At 35.8% G+C, this 23,636-nt stretch overlaps 1 protein-coding gene across 1 annotated transcript in view; it reads left to right on the forward strand.

Annotated features, from left to right (window-relative positions):
* Positions 1–23,636, forward strand: part of LOC107298472 (guanine nucleotide exchange factor VAV3) — a 124,194-nt gene that overhangs the window by 66,442 nt on the left and 34,116 nt on the right. The window contains exons 12-17 of the mRNA XM_015827884.1: positions 4,123–4,259; positions 7,493–7,558; positions 12,155–12,189; positions 13,516–13,632; positions 14,775–14,862; positions 20,301–20,430. Of these exons, the coding sequence (XP_015683370.1) occupies positions 4,123–4,259; positions 7,493–7,558; positions 12,155–12,189; positions 13,516–13,632; positions 14,775–14,862; positions 20,301–20,430 (573 nt within the window). The remainder of the gene's footprint in view (positions 1–4,122; positions 4,260–7,492; positions 7,559–12,154; positions 12,190–13,515; positions 13,633–14,774; positions 14,863–20,300; positions 20,431–23,636) is intronic.

Below are 23,636 nucleotides of genomic sequence, written 5' to 3' on the forward strand. Positions count from 1 at the left end.
GCTTTTTCAACAAGCGGGCCTGACCTAGGGTGAATTTTAAATAGGGAAAATTTTTAATGATTTTAAATAGTCACAGCCACTAATATTTGGATTTTAATTGGTTTTTAGAAGGGGTAATTTTGTATATTGTTTTTAACATGCTGTGAGCCGCCCTGAGTCCCATGGGGAGAAGGGCGGCATATAAATTTTGTAAAATAAATAAATAAATAAAATAAAATAAATGGATGCTTTGAGTAGTGTACTTCTTGTTGGGACCCTGGAGGATGTCCTTTTCTGTCCACCATCTGGGACATCATCCCCCTTGCATACCTGGGTTGAATTGTGGGTAATGCATTCTGTCTCAGACAGAGGTATTGCTTCTTTTTCTTCAAGGTAGCTGAGCAGACAGGTGCAATGACAGAAGAACATACATATGTTGCTCAAGTAGAGGAACACCCTGCAATAGCTTGCTGAGACTTGATGAACCAAGCAGCAGTACCTCAGCTCAAGCATGCCTGTATACCACTGCTAGACGGTTGCATCTGTAAAAAAAAAAAAAGGCCAGTTAATAAATAAGCATCTGGAAACTAGCCCAGATTTTTGGTTTTAGATAAACACACAGAATAATTCCAGCAGTTAGCCCAAAGGTCAAAAGAATTACTGGGCCATTTATTTTCTGCTCAGTTGGTAAGTCAAACAAACATCTAAAAGCACAATTTTTCATTAAAAAAATAGCAACTCAGATGCCTTCACCCTAACACATTTATTTTTTAGGTAGTGTAATGGACATGATTCTCTAAAAAGCCGTTAGAATAGATGCTTTTGACCATCAGAATTGTTCATAATGTACAACAAAAGAAGAACATAACATAACATAACATAACATAACATAACATAACATAACATAACATAACATAACATAACATAACATAACATAACATAACATAACATAACATAACAAACATAACATAACAATAGAATAGAATAGAATAGAATAGAATAGAATAGAATAGAATAGAATAGAATAGAATTCTTTATTGGCCAAGTGTGATTGGACACACAAGGAATTTGTCTCTGGTGCATAAGCTCTCAGTGTACATGCAAGCAACAGTGATAAATCATGATCATAATTATAAAATACAATAATCATAAATCATAAGATACAGCACTCAATGATAGTCATAGGATACTAAATAAGCAATCAACATAAATCATAATAGGATACTAAATAAAAGCAATCAACATTAATCATAAGATACAAAGAACAAGGTCATAGTCATAAGAAGCTAAGGAAATAGATAATAGGCAAGATGAGAAGGATAATAGTAATACAGCCCTACTAGGTATTTTGACATCCCAGGCCCAGGGCATAAGACAGTATTGTGGGAATTAATTGTTTAGCAGAGTGATGGCATGGGAGAACTGTTCTTATGTCTAGTTGTTTTGGCATGCAATGCCTTATAGCGTCATTTTGAGGGAAGAAGTTGAAACAGTTTATGTCCAGGATGTGAGGGGTCTGTAGATATTTTCACATCCCTCTTTTTGGCTCGTGCAGTATACAGGTCCTCAGTGGAAGGCAGGCTGGTTACAATAGTTTTTTCTGCAGTCCTGACTAACTGTTGAAGTCTGTGTCTCTCTTGTTTCATTCCTGTGCCAAACCAGACAGTTATAGAGGTGCAAATGACAGACTCAGTAATTCCATTGTAGCAGCTCCTTGAACTTTCTGAGTTGGCCCAGGAAGAACATTCTTTGTTGTGCTTTTTTGATGACGTTTTTGATGTTAAGTGTCCATTTTAAGTCCTGAGATATCATCGAACCTAGAAATGTGAAGATCTCTACTGTTGATACTGTGTTGTTTACTATTGTAAGAGGGGAAGGGCTTCTCCTAAAATCTACTATCATCTCTACAGTTTTGAGTGTGTTCAGTTCAAGATTGTTCCGGTCACACCACAGGGCCAGTTGTTCAACTTCTGTCCATAATGCAGATTCATCGTCGTCTCGAATGAGACCAGTCATGAGATCAAACGAAAGAAGCTACTGTGAAAATCCAATACCACGTAGGAAAAACTGACATTTTCTTTTCAAACGATTATGTCAGAAACATGGCATAGCTTGTGACTAAACATATTTTCTTTCCAGTGGAGATGTGAGTAAAACAAATGTGTTTTCTCATATCCAGATCTAAAGCATTATTGTTTTTCTCCCTTTGCCCTAAAATTAGATAATTTTGAGATACATCCTTTACAAAGCCACAAACGTACCTGCTCTCAAAAGGCATGAGCCATTGGTGAAGATGATTACCTGCATCTCCTCTGTTGTTGAAGGCCAATACAGGAAGATTTCTCTACCTGGATAGTCAATGTCCCTGGTCGCATAGAAAAAACAGACCATGTGCTTCTCCAGTGTCTATACCAGTGATGGCGAACCTTTTAGAGACCGAGTGCCCAAACTGCAACCCAAAACCCACTTATGCATCGTCGGGTGCCGGGTGGGTGTGGCTCATTGGGTGGGTGTGGCCCATTGGGTGGGTGTGGCCCATTGGCTGGGCGTGGCTGCAGTGGTAATGGCAGACTGGGTGGGACTAAAAAGTTCAATCAATTCCAACTTTGCAAGATCTCTTTTTTCCCGCGAGAAGTTGAAATTGACTGATTGATTGAACCTTTTTTTTTTGCACATGGCAGCAGAGGCCTAAAGCGAAAAGGTTTTATAAAACCCAGCTGAAGGCCTAGGACTGGGGCGATGGCACGCGTGCCCACAGAGAGGGCTCTGAGTGCCGCTTCTGGCACCCGTGCCATAGGTTCGCCACCACTGGCCTATACTGCCCTGGAATATAGCCCCATCTCACCATTATTGCATAAAGATTCAGGGCACGGACAATTCTCCAGCTCCTTGCTGCTTTCAGATACTAATGTGGCTACAACATACCATGTTACCAGGTTCTGTGCATCATATGATGATCTGTGCCATAAACAAATTTTAATGAGCATTCAGCTCGTCATGATGTTCTACAGTATGATAGGTTTGGTCTGCCACACACTAACCTTTATGCTAAGGCGCATCTAATTCTTCTACCCCTCCTTTTTAGACTTCTGTTTTTATATATACTTTCTGTTTTATATCTTTTAAGTTTGTACCACTATTATTATTTTTAGACTTTGTTGACTTTTCTGTGCTTTCTAACTGATTGTACCCTGCCCTGCTTATGCCGGTCTTTGATCATCATAAAGATTTGATTTGAACGGAGTGAACTGTTGACAAAAGAATGATTCCTTTCCATTTAAAACTATACATGCTGCTGTTTTAGGAACTAGGCAACAGCCTAAAGAAAAATATTTCCTTTAAGCAAGTCAGAGAAGTGTATGAGAGCACATCCCAGACTTTTGAGTCATCTTTAACTTCACTGTACCTAAGTCTTTTGTTGAAAGAACAAGTTACAGCTAGTCTTCGACTTACCACAGTTCATTTAGTGACAGTTTGAAGTTACGAGGGCACTAAAAACAGTGACTTACCACCATTTTTCACACTAATGACCATTGCAGCATTTGCATGGTCATATGATCAAAATTCAGATGCTTGGTAACCATTTCATATTTTTCATGGCTGCAGTGTCCCGGAGTCACGTGACACCCTTTTGCGACCTTCTGACAAGGAAAGTCAGTGGGGAAGCCAGATTCACTTAACAACCATGTTACTAACTTAACAACTGCAGTGATCCACTTAACACCTGTATCAAGAAAGGTTGTAAAATGGGGCAAAGTTCACTTAGCAAACTGTTTTGTTTGGCAACAGAAATTTTGGACTCAGTTGTGGTCGTAACTTAAGGACTACCTGTACTTGAACTTTTATTAATTTTCCCTTGATATTTATGAGCTGAACCCTCTTATACTATTTCAGTGATTGCTTTCAATTTTCATTTGTACGCTCTTGAGTGAAAGAATGCAACTGAGTGAGAGAAGGGAGAGTATAAGTTTCCAAAAAAAGTCCATCAGACTAGTGAATTTATTTGAGGAAGAATGTCCGGGATAGGACCTTCCATTCAGGAAACAATATCAGTGTTAGAAAAGGGGGAGTTTATATGAGATAATACATTGCTTTAACTTTTTATCACATGCGGGTTGCTCATTTTTCTTCCTTTCTCAAAAGGTTTACCAAAAATGCAAGTGATTAAAAACTATACTGGGACTCCCCAGCCAGTTCCACCAGATGGTCCTCCATTATTCATCCAGATTGGAGACATCATTGAACTCATCAAAGGAGATGCACATAGCTTATTTTGGCAGGTACAATATCATTTTATTAGCTCAGTTTGCTAATAAAGAGTGGCAGGAATGGCAGAAGCAAAGAGTTGAATCCAGATTTACCTAGAGTGCTGTAAATACTTTTCATTACTCATACAATTCTTGCTTATATTCTGATTATAGAAGATAGTTATAAAGAATATTTGTACTTTTCTGAGGTTCCCTATCTGCATTAAAAAGGCAGTGCAGAATATTATGCAGTGTTAAAGAGAACCTGCAAAATTAGAATTGAATCACAATTTATGCTAAATAGTTTGGCATCTCTGGGATTTACCCCAGGGTTAAAAACACACCATTCAACTTTGTATAAGTTCAAAAGAAAAAAACAACATGCATCTGTGATAAAAGGCAGACTATACTTCAAAGGCTCAGTATTTTAATTGTGCTCCAAGTTTTGATAGTTATCTTAAAATTCAATTTAAAGCACAAACTTCTACATTCCCTTTCTTTTTAAATATAATCGATTTTGAAAATAATGTATTCTGCTTACTTGAAATGCCCAGTATTGGTATAAACAATAACCAACAAGTAGAACAAAGACAATATAATGAAGGATAGATTTGAGCTGGTCTTAATGGACACACATAATGCTATTTTTATATATGGGGACACACATAGTTAATCTGTAATGTGCATCTGTGTGCTGGGTAATTGACAGCAATCTTTTGGGAAACATTCATGGAGCAACTGAATCCTTGTGGGTTGTCTGTGAGAGTTGGGACATTGTGTATGGTGGTTCCACTCCTTTCTAAGGGAGTGAGTCCACTCTGTCATTTTGGGGAAGAAGAATAGGGCAGTGGCCACTCCTGTATGAAATCCTGAGCCTTTTTTTTTTAACTATCACTTGAGCAAATCATCTTGTTACGAAATGAAGTGTCTAATTTGCTGATAGTATTCAATTATATGGGGCATGTGATAAAAGTCCTGCCCTGATGTCTGTAAGCTGTCAGAGCTTAAATGGGAAGGTACAGCCTCAGAATTCCCCCAAGCAAGATGGAGTGGCAGTTAACTCAGACGCTTACTAATTCTGGGAATATTCCAACTTTGGGTTTGGGTGGGGTTGTGTTTTCCCTGAAAGAGCAGGCCTGAAGCTGCTTCTGGATTCATAGCTCTTGGAATGACCTTTGTCCAGCTTTGGCTGGGCTGTCAGTTCAGTCATTCATGCTCTTTTCACCTCCTATATGGATTACTCAAATTAATTGTCCTTAAATATCTTTTTTTTTTTGTTGCAAAAGGTAGCTACTAATGTGCTTACTGGACAGGCTTGTTATTGCCATTTGACGTCACTGTTGCATGAGCTAGATTAGTTACTGGTCAATTTTTGAGTGCAATGTCCTCGTTATTTATAAAGCATAACATGGCTTAGGACTTGGGTGTCTTTGAGACTGCCTGTATTGGGTTTTGGCCAGATAATGCAATCATCAGGCAGTTCAGTGAGCTGAAGGACTTTTCAGTGTACTTTACTGATGCCTGGCTTCTTATTTTTGTGTGCTCCGTGCACTCCTTTATTGATAAGGAAAATTATCCAGGATTTGATCTGTTTGTAATATTTTTCTGTCTAATTTCGTTTGAGGGAGGGAACATGAAGTCATCTTAAATTCAGAGATATCTCTTCTGGTTAATTCAATAAGCAACATTGTATATTCTACCCATGTTAGACTCCATTAACCAAGAAAAACACATTGAGTTTCTTCCAAGCAGTTTCCTATATTGTTTCTCATATATGGACAGTAATCTTGCCAAACTAAAGCAAATTACTTGCATCATTAAAGATATACTCTGAGAACTTTTAGGGAGGAGCTATCTTGATTCTCTTCCTCCCAACCAAACTGTCTAAACCTTGCTGTCTCTTTGTCCTCCCTCCCTCCTGAGAATCCGGACTACATTCCACCATAGCCCAGAGACAAAATGGAATCCAGTGTACTATTCTTTGCAGTCTATCAGAATACTGAAGCTTCTGGAATAGAAGACTACAAAGACCAACGTGTAGTAGTCCATCTGGACATGGTATACGTATACCATGATTTTGAGCTCATTTTATTTCAGGAAAATATGCAATTGACATATTACCATAACTGATAAGACAGGCTCCTGACTATTGCCTCGATGGAAAACCTGAGAGAGATACTATCTTTTGCTTCAAGGAGCAACTTTTCTTAAGCAACATCTAAACTTTGCTTGAGAGACATCCTTTAAAAATGTGTTTCCTATTTCAAGATTTGTAGACAATCAATCCAGTATAAAAAGCCACTGAGAAGATATGAAGAATTAACAGAGTTGTACTCTTTTGCTTCATCTCCAAAGAGTGATTGTCCGGATAATTTCAACCCTGTAGTTTTATTTATAAGCCAGCTTGGAAGGAAGGAAGAAAAGAAGTCTTGTAATGAAAAAAACATCACTGGTTTAATTTCTTTATGCAATCTCAGAAGGTTGGAAATTAGTCTATACAGCAATTGTCTATTTCTGGGGAATCCTATAATTTCTCTTTAAAAAAGGACCTGTTTTGTCTTCCCGAGAGAAGATTGTTACTTTTTTTTAACCAAGTTACGTTTAATTATCTCCCTGCTGAAAGTTGTGAGCCAGATTGAGTAAAAATCAAGGGAACTAATGATGAAATTTATCACTCCAAGTAATCTATCTGCATCCTCTGGCATCACATTCTGAAATTGATCCAGTCACTAATGATACAGAGAAGCCAATGCAATCATTGTTACAAATGGGCTGTTAATCTTTGAAAGTCCAAGACATCCGGGAACATAACAGGTTTGCAGTATCTTTCCTTGTTCAAGGATCTTCTAAGCTTGATGATATTGTTTGTAGGATCTCCATATCAGCAATGCTTCTTCCACTGGGACTTCAAGTGGGTGACCATGTCTACTGTTAGAAGGATCAAGGAGTAGAAAGCTACAAGTGGACACCTAGACAGGTGACATGGATTGGACATAAAGTGATTTACTTATCCTTAACCAGAAATTATTCAAAAATAGACCCAAAGTAGATGTCATACCAATGTAAATTATATAATTTTATCCCTACACTGTGAAAGCCTCAATCTTCAGAGTTTCTATATTAGCTATTAGTCATTCTAATCTAAGCAGGTATTGAACATGAATGAATTATTCAGCAACATTTGGCAATCATAATGTGCAAGCTTAAATTGCTCTGAATATAGATGGCATTTGTATATATTTATTTTTTCTGTTGTCTCTCTGTAGGGTAGAAATTTAATGACCCAGGAGCTTGGTTTCTTTCCAAGTGATGCAGTAAAGCCTTGCCCATGTGTAAGTAGCACTATATAATTATGTTTGTCAGAATGATTGCTTTTACAAAAAAGGTCTGCAGCTAATCTGCCTGCTTCTTCCTAAGTTTTTTTTTAAAAAATAATTTTTCATGATGCAATAAGATATACTATGTGGGTGGTGGTGGTGGTGGTGGTGGTGAGGTTGTATGCAGTCTTAATTTTATTTAAAAAGACAATTTTATGTTGTGGGTTATTAGATTTCAAAGTAGAAGTTTGAAGGAAATCAGCTTAAAATCGGTCTAACTGATGAGAATTTAACTAGCAGAACTGCTCAATTTTCAAACACACACACACACACACACACACACACACACACACACACACGGTCAGTTTGGTGTAGTGGCATTGGGTGTTCTAGTCCTGCCTTAGGCACAAAGCTAGTTGGGTGACTTTGGACCAGTCACTTTCTCTCAGGCCTAGGAAGAAGGCCACGGCAAACTACTTCTGAAAATCTTACCAAGAAAAATGCAAGAACTTGTCCAGGCAATCTTCAAGAATTGAACACACTTGAATGGAAAAATACACACACACGCACACATACATACCCATACATACCCAAACACATACACAGAGAAAGTCTTAACTTATCAACCACTCATTCAGCAACTGTATGAAATTGTGAAGGTGTCGAATGCATGGTACTTACAACGGGTCCGTAAAGTTCCAGTTGTAACAACGATCCCGCGATCGTTGGCTAAATTAACTCTACTGGCAACAGTAGAGCTAGGAGGAATGCAACGCTGGCTGTTTTCCAATCTTGTACCATCCTATCTTGTCACATCCAGTGGTGACCACCACATTTCTCCACCCTTCTCCTGCGACTTTCACAGGGGTATCAAACATATGACTCCACCCCTTCCTGTGTCTCTGCCACTTATCACTATGGTGCACGTCAGATGGAATTTTTCTTTCAGACTGGAATCAAGTCTCCTAATGTACATCTATGTCTTCCTTTCTTCCATTCAGTCTCTTATTCCTTGGTTGTCTCCAGGCTTTCCAACTCACTGCAATGTCTCTGTCAACCTTCTTTAGACATCATTTTCATAGTTATCCCTACCAATCTTTTCTTCCTAATGTTCTCCTTTACTTATCACAAATGATTCACTATTCCCTTAGTACAATCCTGCTGCAACATACAGTAAGTAAAACTAATACTGGCTAAATTAATTAACTCCATATTTAATTTAGGAGTAATTATATATTGAGGTACAGAGATATTATATATAAACTAGTGAAATTATTCTATTTTTGCAAGGGAGAAGTTTAGTTGTAAAACTTGCACGAGTTCAAGTATGAATAAACATCAGTGCCTGGTATATTAGAAGCATGGTGTTGCTAAAAAGATAAATCGATGTTTTACCACTGTTCCCTTACAAGTAGCAAGCATCGCCATTCCATTTTGACAAATGATAACAGTTGGAAAATTCTGAAGCATCCATCAAATCTTCAAGGCACCATCACTTTTACTATTACTATTATTATGTAACAATGCTTATATCTGATCCATAGAGAAGTGCTCAGAAACAGCATAAAATACATACATCAAAAGAAACGAACAATAAATATTAAATGAAAAATGGATGAGAGCCTAGAATATCTACAGCATGGTGCGTTCTGAGATAATACTGATAGGCGTTTTTCTGTCGGTGGTTTGAAATATGTGGCAGCAAGACATTTTCATATTGTATGAAAGTGGCTCATATTTACTAGCTTTCATTCTGGTTTTTTTATTGTTGTTAATAAAGGTTTGAAGTCTGTTATCATTCATTTTCACACAAGGCTTTTGTTGGAATATGAATCCTGAGTTAAAAATGATTTTATGTGTTATAGTTTAGCAGCTTGTGTTGTGGCCTGTTCAAAAAATTTTATTTATTTTTTTCGCATTTTTCAACTGCCCAGCTCTCTCTTTATAGATGTTATACTATATCTTCCACAATCCTTAACAAGGGAATGAATAAGACCAAATGGGATTATGAGTTGTAGCCATAATAAGTGGCGCCTGATGGGGCCTGTGGGGTGGAGGGCAGTTGGCAGGAGAGAGGGGAATCATGAAGGATGGAAGTGAAGACTCTTCAGTTCAAGCACTTGTCATTCTACCCCATCTTATTCTGTTCTGTTCCCAAGAAGAGTTGATTTTTATCCGCACTGATTATATACTTCTGTGTAGGTTTTGCAGTTGTTGGATGACTTACTTACAGGTTAAGGAGGTGCAAAGTGTTTTGAATTTGAAACACCCCATTTTGAGTGCCAAAAACTGTATTTCAAGTGTGAATTGGATTACTTTCTAAGTATTTGGAGAAGTATCTCAAGCTCAAAATGGCTGTTTTGGAGTGTGAAATTCTTGTTTCAAGGTTCAGGGCTCAGAACAGCTGTTTCACAACTGGAGCATTTTTCCCCCCTGCTTTGAGGGTGAAAATTCAGTTAAAATTCAGTTAATTTTTTGGGGGGGAACAAGTGATTTGTAATAGTAAAGGGAAATAGGCTGAAAGTATGCTCTGGAAATAGAGCTAGCTGATAGAGACATTAAATCTTCTCTCCTAGCAGGAAAAAGAATGGCCGGGACTGAAAATAAATATAAATATTTGTATTATATAGATAGCAATAAATAGCTGCAATAAGATGTTTCCTGTTAAATTTACGGTTAAAACCAGCAGTGCAGAGCTGGGGAAGGGGAACATTTTAGCACTCAAGGGTGGTACTGCCTGAAATCAATATGATGAGGTTGACACATATAAATTTGTGTGTGGCTGTGATGTCAGTTTACCATAACCCAAAAGATTTTTTATTCAGTCAAATAAAAACAATTCTCAAAGAGATCTTTTGGGATTGTTATTTCCAGAAGGCATTACAGGGAGTCCTTAACTTATGACCACAATTGAGCCCAAAATTTATGTTGCTAAGCGAGACATTGTTAAGTGAGTTTTGCTCTATTTTATGACCTTTTGTGCCCACAGCTATTAAGTGAGTCACTGCAGCAGTTAAGTTAGTAACATACTTGTCATCCCAAAGATGCTTTTTTCATGAGGCAACTGGATTTTCTTGTTTTTCTTTGAAGATGTTTCGCTTCTCATCCAAGAAGCATCTTTGGGACAACTATGACCTGGATGACTGAGAATCTCCATAGACATTTAACACAGTTGTCGTGTGAATCTGGCTTCCCCATTGACTTTGCTTGTTAGAAGGTCACAAAAGGTGATCACATGACCCCAGGATATGCAACCATCATAAATATGAACCTGTTGCTAAACATCCAAATTTTGATCATGTGACCATGGGGATGCAGTGGTCATAAGTGTGAAAAATGGTGATGTCACTTTTTTCAGTGCCTTTATAACTTTAAACGGTCATTAAATGAATGGTTGTAAGTTGAGGACAACCTGTATCTGATAGCATTATCATTAAATAGTTCTGCTTTCCAAGTACTAGTGAATTGGGAAAGATAAAAGTTTGGTCAGACAGTCATTTTAGTTTGGATATCTGATCAGAAAAACATTTTTTTGGGGGGGGGAAATAGTCACATTTAACTATCAATACTGCATAGAAGGTGACTACAATAAAACAATGTATAAAGTTATATAACAACACAAATAAAATTGTAAGTTTCCATTTAAGAATTTTGGCCATAAGAACATAGTAAAGCATTATAGAATTAATATAAGGAAGTTAAATTATTGTCTGGAATAATAGAATAGTAGAATTGCCATTCTCAAATATAGAACCATTATATACTAAAATCCAGAGGAAAATGCAATTAATATTATAGTACATCTAGAAAAAATGCATTGATGTTACATAGAAAGATAAATATTTAGACATAAGAGTATAATCGAAGCAATAATAAAATATTGGTTTGTTCAATGAAATAAGACACAATGTAATTGTTTAATAACTAATCTTGATAGGGTTCAAATGTGCTTAATTTGAAGCAGATTGTACTTTTGTAGTTCATCTCTTTGAAATGTAAAATCTAGTTGATGAACATCTTATGCACGTACATATTTAGACTGAGAATAGGCCTCACAATAGGTACATGACTGCTTTTGAAAACAGCAGCCATATTTTTCTTGCATTCTTGTTCTCTGGAGATGTGCAAAATATATTTTTGATTATTCCTACTTTGCTTGATTCTGTCTATTACAATGTAGAATGAAACATCAGTATTTCTGAGAAGAAAATAGATAATAAACAGGTGGTCCTATATTTGGTGGGTCAACTTAAATTTGCTATAAAATGTTGCTTTTTTGCTTGGATGATTAATTTACTTTGGTACATATTCCAATAAATGGTGAATTTAATTACCCCAATCTAGGTAAGAAAACTTCTGTAATAAAGCTTTATATTAACTGATTGTATCATGTCACCTAAACGTAATTTTTAAAAACTTAATTGTATAAACTGAAATATTGAGCAACAGTGCCACAAATAATGCAGAGTAAACAATTTAATCATTTTCTGAAAATGGGTAAAATTCATTGAGATGTACATATTTAGTGGTAAATTATTTTATTGATTTTTTTTGCAATTTGTTTTATTACATTTAATTGTATTTTGTTTTAATATGTTTATCTTATTTTAGGTCCCTAAGCCAGTAGACTATTCTTCTCAGACATGGTAGGTAGCTATACATTGTTACATTTTTATTTTAGGCAGAGCTGATAATTCAAATAAATAGCTTGAGAGAAAAATGATATTAATAGAAATCTAATTTGTTGTGGTTTAACCTTTCTGATCTTCTAAGGAATGCATCTTGTTGTAATATAAGCAAAAATAATTGAGTATATATACTGCATAACTGTATTTTTGCATGGATAAACCTGACTTGCAACCAATTTTGTATCTCTGGGAAATGATATAATAAGCTATGGCTACTCCTTCAGAGCCTGCCAACTTTGCATTTGAATGAGTTTTAACACAGTCATGATCTCTTATCGTCCCAAATTTAAGTCCAGAAAGTCCAGCCACTCCCTTATCTTGCTTAATTGTCCTTTCATAGAGATGTCCTTGATACCAGTTTCCAATTGAAGAGAGCAAGAAACAAACTATTCCATAGGACCCATACATACAATTTACATCATTTTCCTAGGAAATTTGTTTCTGGATGTCCCTTTGAATTACCTGATTTTTCGAGAGTTTCAGTATGGTTGACCACGGTGATGAGAATAGAAAATGGATTCGATATGATGCATGCCAGCAGATAATGTAGTATTTTGCCAAGATCTATACTCCTGTACTTTTCTCAGATGCAGGATTCATTTATGCTCTGAAAGATTTAAATTGAATTAAGTTAATTTAATTTTTGAGGGAGAGGTAATTCTGGTACATGGGTGTCACTGAGTTTGGTACACTGATTAAAAAGAGAAAGATAGAAAAATTATTTGTTCTCATAGGAGACTCATAGGAAGAAGACTCACCTCGCAAGCCATTAATCAGTTATCATCTTTTATCTTTCTCTTAAGTCAACGTGTGATATGCCTTGGTGAATTTAAGGTAGACTAAAGGTTTTGATTATACAAAAAATACAGCAATATAACATTTCAATTGTACCTATATCAGAGTACCATTCTAATCATGGAAACAAAGTACCAGTGTCTTAATACTGGCAAAAAAGAAGAAGGGTTCCATCCACAGATGATCTTCTGTGGCACTCACAGAATTTCTGTATTTTGCAATTGGTTGGATGTATCTGCAGTTCAAGAAATGTAGTTAGTGGTGCTTGACTGTATTACTGAGAATGTTATAGCCAGCAGAATGGAAGTTAGATACTTTTTTTTGCCCACAACAGAATGAAATACCCATTCTGTTGTGGGCATATCTGCCCATGATTGTTGCATATGATTCTTGCCACCAGGTTTGGCCTAATCAAAATATTATGTTTGAGTTTGGAGCAACAAAATAAAATACAGAAAATATAGTAAAATAAACTTCACTTTATTTCAGGTACGCCGGAAAAATGGAAAGATTACAAGCAGAAGCAGAACTTATTAACCGGATAAACAGCACTTACTTAGTACGGTATAGGACTAAAGAATCAGGAGAATATGCCATTAGCATTAAGTAAGCGAATTACATGTTTCTTGACATTGTTCATGCAACTGATAGGCCAATATGCAATATGGATTTTTTTTTTTGATAAGGATACTCTGGTTAGATTCATTGGTTAAAAAAATATTATGAAAACCTTGATGGGTTTGAAAAGTAGTTTTGGCTTGCCTGCCATGCTGAACTTCTTTGAAATTAGTGTCCCTAGTCACTATTATTCTGTTATTATGAAGTTGTTGCTGCTGTACCCCCCCTTCAACAAAGCCTTGACTCCTGGCAGCTACATGGAGCACATGAAGTTTTCTTGGTAGCATTTTCAGAAGTGGTTTGCTTTTGTCTGCTTCTTTCTAAGGCTATGAGAAAGTGACTGTGCCGTAGTCACCCAGCTGGATTCTGTGCCTGTGTTTCTGTGCAGGACTAGAATATACTTTTTTAACCCAATGCCTTATCCACCATAACAAACTGGCTCTCTGGAATCTAACAATTGTGCTTAAGGAAGAGCAAAATCAGAAAAGTTCTTACACCCAACTTTTCAATCACCATGTTTGGGTGTTAGGATTTAGGGATTAGGGGAGTCCTAATCCAGCAATCCTCTAATACAGTCATAGCCTTGTCTTGCATGGCGTCAGCTTTCTTCTCTTATTTTGGGATCCAATTTTATTACCTTCTGCAAGTAAACTCTTCTGTTGGGAGGGCGTCGTAATGGTTCTGTGACTTGGAACACAAATGATTTTATGATAGCTAGTAAAGAGTGATTTAAATGTCTATTTGCATTTTAACTAGAAATTTTTCAGAATTGATCAAGCTATCAACTGAAGCCAAATCCCTTGAATCAAATGGGAACAAGGATATCATACCGAAGGAATAATATTTTTTTTTTGAAAAGTTGTTGATATCTTTTGAATGCAATCAGCTTGGTGGGATCCAATAATTAGATATTGCTGGGAGGCTTTTTCTTAAATCTGAATTTAGGCGGGTATGTTAAACTGAACCCTAATAAATGTCTTTTGTTAATTAGGTGTCAGCAGCGTATTGGCATGGATATGTGTTTTGTCTTAAGAATTTATTCATGGAAAGTTTGGGCATGCTGTCAAGTAATTATTGATTTTTCCAGATTGAAAACACATTTATATTCATAAGTTATTCATTGCCCATAGGTACAATAATGAAGTGAAGCACATCAAGATATTCACAAGAGAAAGCTTTTTTCACATTGCAGAAAATAGAAAATTTAGAAGTTTAATGGTACGTATAAATTTTTATTTTGTTTTCCTGTTTCCAAAAATACCTTAATTGGACATTATCTTACTAAATGTTTAATGTTGACATATCTAGCTTTATGTTATTACTATCTAGCTGGATCGATTTGTCAAAAAAGAAAAAAGAAAGAAAGAAAATGCAAATAAAACTAAATTGGTGTATAGTTCTTATCCTTATTCATGGCAAATGCTTTGAAGGTACAGTAGATACCTTCAGTGAACTGATTAGTTTTTAACACATATTAACAATAGTTGCATTCACTGTCATTGGAAATAGGTGATTAATAAATGAATCTATCTCCCAGCACCTGTAAAGTTGTCAAAAACAATAACAACAACAACTCTGGGCAGCCATACATATGAAAAAAGACAATGTTCATTATTGTTTGAAAGTATAAGGATCATGACTTAGCATGTATTAAACAGATTCCAGTTCATTTGGCTTATTTATATTAAAATTGTAAGAGGGAACATTCTGATAGAGATACTGTATATTTGCTTGTAGTTTTACAGTAATGAAGATGTGATAACTTCCATGCTAAGAAGGAAGTACATATTATTCCCACTTTATTTTTCTTTACTAATATTTGAAATGGAAATTCAGGAACAGGAAGTGTGAATCCTGTACACTTTTGGTTTACTGGAAGATTAGCAATAACTTTTTGAAGTAGTCCTAAGCCAGAACGATCATTCAAGAATGGTCTAATTATGCAATGCTTATATTTCATAAATAATATTTTTATGTCAATTGGTTTAGGCTCAACTTGGCCTACCCAATTGATTATAGCTTCAGAGACTTACAGATGACCGATTGGCATGACTATATTGAATGAATTGGTGATGAATAGCAGTTTGTACTAATAACTTATCTTATATTTTCACTTTGGAAAGAAATTGCTGTAGTTTGAAAGAGCAGAATAAAGGAGATACTTTTGCTTTGATCTTTTTGCATATTTCTTAATCTCTGCATTGGTCAGTATGGTTTTCTTTAGATCAGGAGTGTCAAACTGCTGGCCCATGGGCCGGACACGTCACGAGGAAACCGCACCCACCCTATTGCTGGCAATGGGGGAAAAGTTCTGATACGTCGCGCAATGTCACGTGACGTCACGAGTTTGACATGTCTACTTTAGATATTATAATTTAGAGTTGGTGGGGAGGAACAGATGGACCAGAAACATGCTCTACTTAAAGAATTTCAGGGATTTGGTGAAATATATGACTTGCATTATTTCTAGATCCTTTATCTATAGTGTTGGTATTCCCCTATTGTTATTTATATGATCATTTATTCTGAGTTAATTTCATTATACCAAGATCTATTGATTCCAAATGAATTAGAATGTTAGAAGAGTGAGAGTTAGCATTTGTACAGTTATTTGTAAAATAATTCATTGTTTTAAAAGTGCAAGACTTGCATTATTGTTGTAGAAAGACTAAGCAAATGCTAAATATGTTTTACAATCTGATCTGCACATGCTTACTCTGAAAAAGTCTTGCTATAGATCAATGGAACTTATTTCCAAATATATACAAAATGTAAAGGGCCATTTTAGAATCTTAAGTGAAGGATGTTTAAAATAAGCCCAGAATGTAACTTTTCTAAATCCCGTGGATAGATTACTGTTTTGAGTAAACATAATCTTTTTACATATTTCTATTTATTTATTCATTCATTGAATTGATTTGTCTACTGTCTAACTTTCACTGATTTTAATTTTTTACTAAATCAGGAAAAAAAAGAATCCTAAACACACAGACCTGCAATATCAGACACAGCCATCTGAAGGCTGAGGAACAGATTATCTGGTTCCACCAAAAAACGAGTCCTTTCCAGAATATAAAAAATGCTGTTTGAAAATTGCCACAATATTTATGTCAATCTATTATATTACATTTTTTATCATGCCTTCTTCTGAGATGATTGATTTTATTTTCTTCCTTTATAACAATCCTGCAGACTAGGATAGGCAAGAGACATTGATTCCCTTTAGTAAGCTTCATAGCTGACGAAAGATCTCAGCTAGTATTTTGCAGGCTTTAAGTTTTATATTGAGGCACTGAGTCAAATACTTTCAAAAGGTAATTTAGGATTATGATTATTTTGGAGTTCCAGTAAACTATAATAAACCCATCTGTTTCAGAGAGAAGACATCTGGACCAAATTTTCTTTTGTGTGCTGAAGCCTTGAGCCATGTGCATTATAATTCAGATAACACGTTGGATTTTCTGTGCATGTTCTGATATAGATATAACTCTTGAAAGTACATTGTATATTGTTTTTAAAAGCTTCACAGTCTTGATACTTATGCCATCTGATGAAATACAGAGAATGTCTTCTCACAGACCATTGACTTGGCAAGCCACAGCTACTGTTTACTAGGACCATGCCAGGGGCATGCCATTATCTGATAGCTGTGTAGCTACAGTCTTTTAGCTAAAGATTTCTGCTATTTAAAAGCAAACAAACAGAGAGAAGCAATAGTGGCTGGTTCATAGACCTTTGACATGTCCATGTAGACATATTTGCAAGACCATTATTTATGTATACTGTTATATGAAACACGCAGTCCTCTGACAAGGAAAACTCGTTTATTATATCACAGAAATTTACTCTCAGGTTACTGAATCAGAAAACCGGTATCAAACACTGCTATTGCTTTGTCTATCAAGAAATTGTATCAATCTGAGCTTTTGCACCATTTACTTTCCCAGTATTTTTCTGGCTGATTGCAGAAAATATACCTTACAGTAAAAATATATTGTTGCACACATAGCAATAAAGGGAAAACATTATGTTAGAAGGGGGCTGTGACCTTTCCACATAGAGATGGGATCAGCAGTAGCAGGAGATTTATCACGCCATTGAGAGCTGTATATTTCATATATTCACATGTAACAGAAGAGCAGCCCTTCAAAACTATAAGCAATAAATGCCATCAAGCCAAACTTAAATATATTGAATCCCATTGATCCCAAGGACCATGTGCTTGAATATCTGCCACTTGAAATTCATGAAATCTAAATGTTTGGCTTTGATGCAGCTGTGACAATTAATCACTAGCATATTTGCCAGGGATATCTTTTTTTCCCCCTTGAATCAATTTTTAATACAAATGGAGAAGCCGGTATTAGCCACAGGTTTATACATTTTCATTAAGCTATTAGCATGTAAGAAACTAAAAAAAATGATTAGAAGTAAGCTTGTCAGGTCTGTTTTGAATGTTTTTGATGGTTGTTTGTAAGCATCTGTCAACTGAAAGTTCTTTCCCACTTTTTAAGATACTGATTGTACTATCTGCAGGTTCATTAAAAATAATCAAGAATAGGAGAAGAACAAGAAAGTAAATGAAATCTTTCAATCTGTAAAGAGTTACTGATTCTTCTTCACATGTTTATTCTTACAGCCATTGATTTAAAGATGATTTAAAGCATACTTCTTCTCAAAATACATATTTCTAATATTGTCTCTCATTAAAGTTTACAATACAGTTTGGTCATCCTTTTAAGAAAAATGAGCTGTAGTTGAATTTGTTATTATTATAATCATATATTGGTCTGTATGTAAATATACAGTATATCCAAAGTTTCCAGAAAAAGAAGAGTTTAAAGGCATCCGTTTTTTTTTTTAATGAAGAAAGCTAAATTACTTTAACCCAACATGCACACTGTGCTTCAAAGGCTGTCATTAGTGAAATCCTTACTTGATGCAGTGGTTAAAGTACAGTATTGCAGGCAAACTCTGTCCACAGCTTGGAGTTTGATCCTGATGAGGCTCAAGGTTGACTCAGCCTTCTATTCTTCTGAGGTTGATAAAATGAGAACATATTGCTGGGGGCAATATGCTGAGGATTGCAAACTGCACAGAGACTGCTGTAAATGTTAAATGCTTTTGTTGATTTCAAAATGGTTATGCATATGTGCTGATGGAGACAGCCAGAGATTGCTTTTAAAGCAGCCACGTGAATCCTAGAAGGAGGTGCATTGGCTTTAATAATTTGAACAGAAAGAATTGTGAATATGGATTGTGAAGCATTTTTTCTGAATGATTTGTAACTCCAGTGATATCCATCCATTGGTCTGTCATTGTCTGTCATTGTCTGTCTGTCTGTCTGTCTGTCTGTCTGTCTGTCTGTCTGTCTGTCTGTCTGTCTGTCTGTCTATCTATCTGTGATAATCAACGGTGCGTTATCACAAAATTAATGAAGCATAAAATTTGTGGATAACTAGTTTTGATCCATATATGGTGTATTCATATCAGTTTAAATAACAATTAAAAGAAGCAATAGGATTGCTTACTGGTACCCTTACTGTGTAGCTAAAAGAATGAAGATAAATTCTAAATATTAACATACATACATCTCCTTTGGGTCCTGTATTTGGCTCATGCATTGTGAAACCAGAAAACCTAATTTCACATTTTGAATTGATGAATATATGTGTGAAAGGACATTTGATCCTGTATGTCCTGGAGAAATTTGCAATAAACATTGATCTGGTCAAATATAAGCTTCAATATAGTTATTCGTTTCTTTAGCTCTTTCCCAATAGTTGCCACTGTTTCCAGGTGGTTTGGTTTCTTTTTTTTTGCAAGTCAGTTGAGAGTGATTTTCTTTCTGGTACAAACCAATTAATAAAAATGGATGGGCAAAATACTTCATGTATGTATTATAAGGAATAACCTGGATAACAACAATAAGCATAATTAATGTAAGCATTATGTAATGTAATAAATTTAGGTTGGAACTATGGCCCTCATGAATGAAGGATGTCATAAATTCACAGAAGGGTATACTTCCATGCACATAGAAAACCAGATACTGGAAGAACAGTTCCATTTTAATCCATTTAAAATTTAATTGCTTTTATGTGCAATTGTTTTCAGTGTAAAAAGTGTTTAAAGCTGATGCTTGTTGATACGTTTAATTCATACAGTACCTTTGATAAGAATTAGGCCACCCTTGCATGAATAAAGATCCATTTCTACAGGTATGAACAAGCAGCATCTTTCATGCATGAATCAAAACTCACTAGGGGTGTGTTCAAAACATTTAGAGTATGAATTTTTGCCAAATGGCCTTTTCAAAGCAGAGTGGGTGAGATTCTGATCATAAAGGAAGCATCTCAAGACTGAACTTGTGAAGTTCTGAGCTTCAATATGTTCAGATTAAGTAGGAGCACTTCCAAAATGCTCAAAATGGCCCACTCAAACTTGCAGCTTTATAATAGAGATGGGACATTTTGTGAAATTTGCTTGCATAACACTTTTGGGTTCTCTTTCCACCAAATTATATACTTCCTGCAGTTAATCCCTGTTTTCAAGATGTCTTTCGATGTTGATTGCAAATGTCATCAAATATCCGTGCAATACAAATTCAAGAGAAATAATTATTAACTTCTGTCTAAATATTTGTATCCTGGAAGGAACTTGTGGAATATTACAAACATCAATCTCTCAAAGAAGGCTTCAGAAGTTTGGATACTACTCTTCAGTACCCGTACAAGGAATGTGAAAATACCCAGGATCAAAGGAGCCACCGGGCAAGTAGCAATTGTAAGCATTACCATTTGTTGTTGTTTTTTATTATACAGAAATGAAATTCAGTTGAAAGCATCTTCGTTTTGCATTTTTGACATATAACCTATTAATATGATAATGCATTTAGCCAGATTTTTCTGCAGCTAAGCAGAATCAGCATCTGCTGACAGGTTTATGAACAGGTCCAGTTAGACTTCCTGACTGCCTCTCCTTAAATCAAATCGCTGCTCAAACATCTATTAAAAATGTAAGTGAGCAATTGATTTGTAAACAGGCATTTTGCATTGGCTAAGCTGCTTTCGGCTACATGAATTAATAAACATGTAATTCAAATTTGGCATTTGGCATTTAAATGAATTATTCCTGTTGTTTAAAACCACAGTCTTATAATGCAGAGTTTTTGTAAAGAAGCTTGAGGTCGGAATGATTTCTTCTACAATGCTGCTTGTTAGTGTTCCTAAATAAGACTTACTTTAGAGTAACCGAATTGAGGTTGGACAAAGACAAATCCATTTTCATTCATATATGTTTATAACTTATTGCAAAAACCAGTAGTCCTCAACTTACAAGCACAATTGAGCCCAAAATTTCTGTTGTTAAGTGAAACATTTGTTAAGTGAGTTTTGCCCCATTTTATGACCTTTCTTGCCACAGTTGTTAAGTGAATCACAGCAGTTTTTAAGTTAGTAACATGGTTGTTAAGTGAATCTGGCTACCCCATTGACTTTGCTTTCAGAAGGTCACAAAAGGTGATCACATGACCCTGGGACACTGCGACGGTCATAAATATGAGCCAGTTGCCAAGCATCTGAATTTTGATCACATGATCGTGGGGATGCTGCAAAGGTTGTAACTCTGAAAAGCACTCATAAGTCACTTTTTTCAGTGCCGTTGTAACTTTGAACGGTCACTAAATGAACTGTTGTAAGTTGAGGACTACCTGTACTGTGGAGTTTAACAGAGGTGACTTATGCTGCCCTTAATATTTGGTAAAACAACATGAATAGTAGTACTGATATCTGATTTGAAATTGCTAAGAGCATCTGGGCATCTGTTCATTGGCTTCACTTGGTTCTGTAGCCACTGTGATTGCTGCCAAATTTTGCAGTGCTGGAATTGGATAGTTTAGATTTTATGAGCAATAGAAATTTCTAAAAATAATGGCAGAAGATTAAAAATCATGTAGACACACGTATGCCCTTTTAATACACTGCTAAATTACTGAGAAGCAGATGGATAATTTCAGAGCCTTTCTGAGTACCCATTAAAGACAGGAAGATATTTTGAAATGCTTAGGAGCAGGCAAGTGGAGGCTGTGACATTACGTATTTTGAACAGGGCCTTTTCCTCCAGAGCCAATTCTTTATATACCTAATAAATAGGGAAATGGTATGCTTAATATCTATAGAAAGATTACAAAAGAGTCTTCCTCACTTATAAGTCAACAGAAAAATAACAACAACCAATAGCATTGGCAGGAAAGAAAATGTGTCACTTATTTGGGAGAGGATTGCGCACAGTGGAGGAACAAGGACACAATCAGAAAAATCCATCCATGGACAATGAACATTTGGCTGCAGAGTGAGGTGGGACTCATACGATCAACTACACATCTTTATAAAAATGGAGAGGGTGACTAAAGTCTACCAGGGAGTAGATAAAATAATTAAGGAAATGATATGAGTAAGCGACATTCCCACAGAAATTCTTCACTCTTATTGTTCATGCATCATTTTGATTAGAGGCATTGTGTTATGTTTTATTTTCTTCTTGTGTTGGAGCAAATACAAGTATCACACAGTATATTCTTTCATCTTCAAGTAGAAAAGGCCACTAATGTCAACTTCATGTTTTCTGGCACTGTGGAAACAGAGCAAATAAGTAAATGCATTGATGCAGCAAGCTGTTAAATCAGAGGTCTTCAAAATTGGCCCTCTTATGACTTGTGGACTTCAACTCCCAGAATTCCAGGCACGCTGGCTGAGAAATTCTGAGAGTTGAAGTCCACAAGTCATAAGAGGGCCAAGTTTGAAGACCCCCATGTTAAATAATTTGGATTCAGGACACTGCAAAAGGAATGAGACTCTTTCTCCTTCTTCAGCTTTGTAACCTATTTTTTCAAAATGCCTCCAAATATTAAATAACTTGATTTAATCAGTCAGAGAGACTGCAGTGTGAGAGTTATAAACACAAAAGCCACAGCACAATTATTTGCAATTGTTTCACAAGAATCGACAAATCTTGTGAGCTTGAACTAGCATCAGGTCATCTCAGCAATAGAAGATCATTTGTGAAGTGATCTGTAGCAGTAATTTTCAGCTAATAATAATTTCCTAGCACTAATTTCCAGCTATGAGTTTTTCATAATATGGAGAATTAACTGATTGGGGCTTTTTTTTTTCCTGGGATTTTCAGTGGCTTTCCAAAGAGTTGGTCCCTAGCTCTCAAGCTATTCTGTCTTTTCACTTTTAACAGTATTGTTAAAAGTTCTTTTCAACACATTAAAAGAAAAAAATGTGTTATTGGCAGAAGATAATCCCTTCTGGACGTTTTGTTATATTCTATGATTGAGAAAGCTTAATTGTATGATAAAAAGACAAATTTTTGCTTGTGTGCAATAACACTGTGGGATGGCTTCTGTATTGTTTCTCATTGAAGATGGCTGTTAGGTTTCTTGGTGTCTCACTGCCTGTTAATTTGGGGAAAGAGATAGGCAATCTGTTTTCTGCTAAACCGGAAGCAGCTAGAAGATGTTGTAGTTTTAAGCTTCTACCCCCATAGCAATATAAGATTTAGGGTTGAATGTGGTAATTATTGGCTATGTGTGGAGCTGCTTAATAAGCTGAGATATTCATAAATCTTTTGCCTACATGATCAGTTTCAGTACTCTTCCCTTCCCAATCAGATCAGGGATTAACTATAATTTCCTAATTCGTCAATTTCTCCCATCAAACTGAGTTTGTACTTCAGTTACCACTGAAATGAATAGCACTTCTTAAATCTCATTTATTTCAGTGTGATTACTTTGACTAACTGTAACTCCAACCTCCCAGCTACCATTTTCGTAGGCAACCATAGGCAACTTCAAAAGTGTGGTTTAGTACCTATGCTTGTTCAGAAATGGATACCCGTGATTTTCCAGTTTGGATGAATTAGAAAATGATTGTCAGAAGCATCATAGTTTTATCACAACTATGTTAATACTTGTTCAACTCTTCTGC

Source organism: Protobothrops mucrosquamatus, unplaced genomic scaffold, assembly GCF_001527695.2.
Source record: "Protobothrops mucrosquamatus isolate PMUCROS unplaced genomic scaffold, P.Mucros_1.0 scaffold_15, whole genome shotgun sequence".
Taxonomy (NCBI): domain Eukaryota; kingdom Metazoa; phylum Chordata; class Lepidosauria; order Squamata; family Viperidae; genus Protobothrops; species Protobothrops mucrosquamatus.